The sequence below is a fragment of the Puntigrus tetrazona genome, chromosome 11, assembly GCF_018831695.1.
Source record: "Puntigrus tetrazona isolate hp1 chromosome 11, ASM1883169v1, whole genome shotgun sequence".
Taxonomy (NCBI): Eukaryota; Metazoa; Chordata; class Actinopteri; order Cypriniformes; family Cyprinidae; genus Puntigrus; species Puntigrus tetrazona.
In genome coordinates, this window is record NC_056709.1 from 3,831,021 (window position 1) to 3,835,339 (window position 4,319).

Genomic DNA, 4,319 nt, shown 5'->3' on the forward strand with positions numbered 1-4,319 from the left:
CCTCAACTAGACTGATACCTAAAGTCATCCTCCCAATGTGCAAATTGTACTCTGTTTCTGATGAAAGCTTTGAGAAATATGTAAATCTTTGACTAGAATGTTGTTTGAAGTGGAACTCTCATGGATAATCAAGGGAAGGACATCATTGATGCCTACTTGAGCGCAGCTGGACAAACTGACCTCAGTACAGTTGGGTACCATCTTAAACAGCTTCCAGCAAAGCAGGCTTCCTTTGATCTGAAATCCTGCTAGATACGGCCAAACAGTATCCAACACATCCATGTCTAATGCTCCATAACTCTGGAAGTGAGACACAGTTTGTGGAGACACTTGAGGAGAACTGCAAGAAGCCAAGTAATGCGTACTGTGCCTCAAGTATTGTTATCATGTAAGTCAGCACCTATATATTGATTTAGTATTTTTAAAATTATATACCATTTTCCAGGAGTTGAGCTGAGCTTTATGTACAGGATGCTGAATTGTAATTCAGATTTTACAGGTATTTCACAAAAATGAAATGCAACAAAGGTATATAGTATGCAGATTTTTCAAAATATATGATATAATAGAGTATATGTGATTATGTGGTGCAATAATTTTAGAATTGGAGGTAATTTATCTACAACTTTTCCTCAATAAAACTTACACTTTTTATTACAATAAGTTTCCATTAGTTAACTACTTTATTTAACCATGAAGCTCCATTAACCTTAGTTTATATTAATTTCAAAATTTAGCTAATGCCTTATTACATTGTCTATATACACTGAAATAATTAAGTAGTTGCAAACAATTTATTTTAGCTTAAAAAAGTTTGTGATTTTGAAGTCAAATACCAGTCATCAAACTTGACCTTTTTATGACAGACAGCCACGCAAGTCTGAGATTACATGGCTCTTTTTATATAATTAGAAAATGGTCTATCAGAGGCAGAGTTACAGGATGTGTTGTCATTAGATAATGACAGTTCTGGGCTGAAATTTATAAGTACTGGTTTCTCTCCAAACCACACCTCTGCGCCCATGACTTCACCTGGTCTCTGTCTCTGGCATGACCTCAGCACACTCATCTGACAGAGATGGGAGGCAGGCATTCGCTGCTCACCCACAGGTAAAGGCCTGCTGCACAAGCCAAGCAGTGATAATAAAAGTCTCATGCCCATTCCAACTCAGCCATTACTTTCCTGTAGTAGTTTGCAGAGCTGGTGCAGTGATATCTGTTATGCGTGACATGTGCCGACATGCACACCATCCTCGCTAGTTTCTCAGACAGGAGGCCAAGGCAGCCCAGCCTCATCCTCTGCTCCTTACCTGGGCATCATCACAATGCTGAGCAGAAGGGTATTGTCTGCTTCACAAAACTATACTGTGAGCTGGGGCATTTACAAATAAATCACATTTGGTGATTAAAAACTTATTTTCCAAGGTACCACCTCAGCCCCTTGGCAGGTTCTCTCAAAGAAGTTAATGCGCGAAGCTCGCGAACTGCCCTATCACCCGCCATGCAGGCAAATGGGAGGAGCTACGCTAACAAAATGGTGAGGTTTAGATAGAAAGGTGTATTGTCACCTGTCTATGTTTTTGTTTTGCTAACTTAAAAGAAGGCTGGGCCATGTATAAACGTCTAAAATCATGAATGTGTATTTATTGTCATAGGCAGTCTGGAATGGATATATTGTAAAACTCAGAGTGCGCGTGAGTCAGTGATTTAGACCTGTCGCTTTGCACTGACCTCAAAGAATGTCCTGAGATACAAAATGCTGAAAGAGGACATTTGCTTTTAAGCCTCATTAGATTTTAGCATGGCCGGTGGGTGCATCACTACTGGGCAGAGACTGTGATTCTACTGATACATTTACTTAGTAAAAGCAAATAAATAAGAATGGGAGTTATATGTTACTTAGAAAAGGTTTTAAGCCATAGTTTTTTGTATGAAAAGGTAATATGAATATACGAATATATATTAAATATATTTTTCTGTAGATTATACGATATGTATAAACTGTATTTTCTTATAGAAATGAGTTCAATTGTCTTGCCATACAGAAGCGTTTTAAATTAAAACCGACAAATATCTCAAATATATCATCTAATCGATGTCTTGATGTGTGGCAACCGAATAATTGACTTGACTGATTATTACAAAAATATTTTTAAATTTTAAAATGTATTTATAAATCTTCAAGGTATGAGGCTTTAGATGATATCTAGATATTGTTCCTTTATTGGCAGCAGTGTTGCTAAGTCCATGGCTTTCTATGTGCAAAAACTCAGTAACCCTGATTGGCAGGGAAACTAGCTACCCACTAATCTGCTTGTAATAAAACACTAAAAATCTAATGAATATAACTCATCTTTCATTATTTTTTTAAACTCTACTATTCTTATATTTCATTCTTCTATAAGATCCTCACTTTTGGTCACGGAGATTTGGTCTTGGTTTCAGTGTCATTGATTCCCTACCATGATTGGTCAGCTGCTCTATACACACTGGTTTGCTTCATACTGATCCAGTGTTTATGCCCAAAAGCTGCTTCTTCAGGCCTCTGGTGCTCCACTGAAGAGCACCTCACAGTTCACTAGAGGTAACATAAAAGGAGCTTAACATTACTTTAGTTAGGTAAATTTTGAACAAAAGATCTAATGCCAAGTTGTTTCTAATCATACTGTAAAGGTTGTGTGTGCTTTTCTTTCCCATTTAGTGGGTTAAGGCTGGGTTGTTTGGTGCTCAAAGAGAGAGCTGCTGGTAGCAGGTTCAGAGGAAGTGGCTTAAGACTGTAATGTCTGGAGTCTGAAACCATCTCCAAAATCCTTAACAGTCTTTCTGGACACACTGGTAGGTTACAGAATGCAAGGATGAAATGTGTTAATGCCATGATTTCCAACTAATTTGACTTTAGTCCAAAATCCAATCCAACATTTAAAAATCATTAAACATCACTTCCAGTGTCGCCTAACAGAAGATAGAACAGTAGAACTAAATAGCCTGGTGTAGGATGCTGAGCTGCTGTCTTAAGGAGACAGTAATGCAAATGGTCCTTTAGAGGGCAGACTTCAGTTCACCCATAGTTCCACAAAGGATGTTAAGTGCAGAAAAAAAAACAGTCTGCTGGGGAGTTTGAGAAAGCTTATATGCATTATATATAGATTTCAAAATGAATTATAGCACTCATATTGACCAATTAGAATTCATGTCCAGAACATTTTAAAATTAGGAAATTAATAGTTTAACAAATAAGGGACATAATTATAGAAATGTTTTCTATTTCCCTAATTTTCAATCCTAGTTTTTTATGTGTAACACCATTTCAAGGAAAAAATATAAACATGTTTTTTTTTGTTTCTTTCTCTGTGCAGCTGGGGAAAGGTCCTCTAAAGCCAATGGACAAAACTAATCACTGTCTGTCTACTGGACTCGATGGCACACTAAGAAAATGGTGTCTGATAAGGGACAACAGCTTTCTGTATCAATGACGCAGTGTCTGTCCAAACACACACATCCACCCACAAGCCATATGATTGAAGAAAGGAAGATTATCAATCCAACCCCAAACGCCTAGTATGAAAAATTTAAATTTATATTTTTTATTATTCGCTCATCCTCTTACTGTACTACAATGCAGGGGCCAGTTGTGTAACCATATTGATGTAAATTTATAACTTTATTTTATTATCTGAACACAAAAATGTATAACACAGAATTTACTTTTTGTGTTTCTGTTATGTACATATGTAGAATACTGTCAGTCATATTTTCTCTGCCATCCTTACCTGTGTAGGTTAAAGCTTGGCACGTGATACCGCAGAACTCCAAAGGAGCTGACAGCAGGGTCTGTTCTGTCGGAAAGGGGAAGATGCAGTAGCACGCCGCATGCAGGAGGGGGCGCTCTGTTTTTGCTGACATATCCCACTGGCATGCAGCATTCTCAGACTCTCTTCCTAGTCCTAAGGACACCACAATATCACTTGCTCTCTGACCCTCACCAAATACTCCAAGATACTCATTACTTTTGGGGAAGGCCGCCTCTTCATCTAGTGCATCTTATTTCAGTAAAGATCAGCAAAATGCCGCTAGGCTTATTAAAGGCTTTTGTGTGTGTGCAAAGGAGCCATGGCAATGAGTCTGTGGTTGATCTTCCTCAGCTTTGTTCTCAGAACATCTGAGGATGAAAATGTTACTGCAGGTGCTGTGCATGTATTGTCTGGTTTTTCTTTCTTTTCATTGCTATATACTATTAAAGTAAAAATATTGTATATTTGAATAATTAAAATAAAATTCAACAACATGTAGTGAAATAACTGTTAGATTTAGAAAAATTT

General features: G+C 37.4%; 1 protein-coding gene across 1 annotated transcript in view; it reads right to left on the reverse strand.

The window, feature by feature from the left end:
* The window catches only part of LOC122354343 (copine-5-like), a 21,419-nt gene extending 17,516 nt beyond the window's left edge, over nt 1–3,903 (reverse strand). The window contains exons 1-4 of the mRNA XM_043252515.1: nt 3,771–3,903; nt 1,180–1,310; nt 992–1,069; nt 181–300 (exon numbers count right to left, since the gene is read on the reverse strand). Coding sequence (XP_043108450.1) covers nt 181–300; nt 992–1,069; nt 1,180–1,310; nt 3,771–3,903 — 462 coding nt within the window. The remainder of the gene's footprint in view (nt 1–180; nt 301–991; nt 1,070–1,179; nt 1,311–3,770) is intronic.
* Nucleotides 3,904–4,319: the final 416 nt, after the last annotated feature.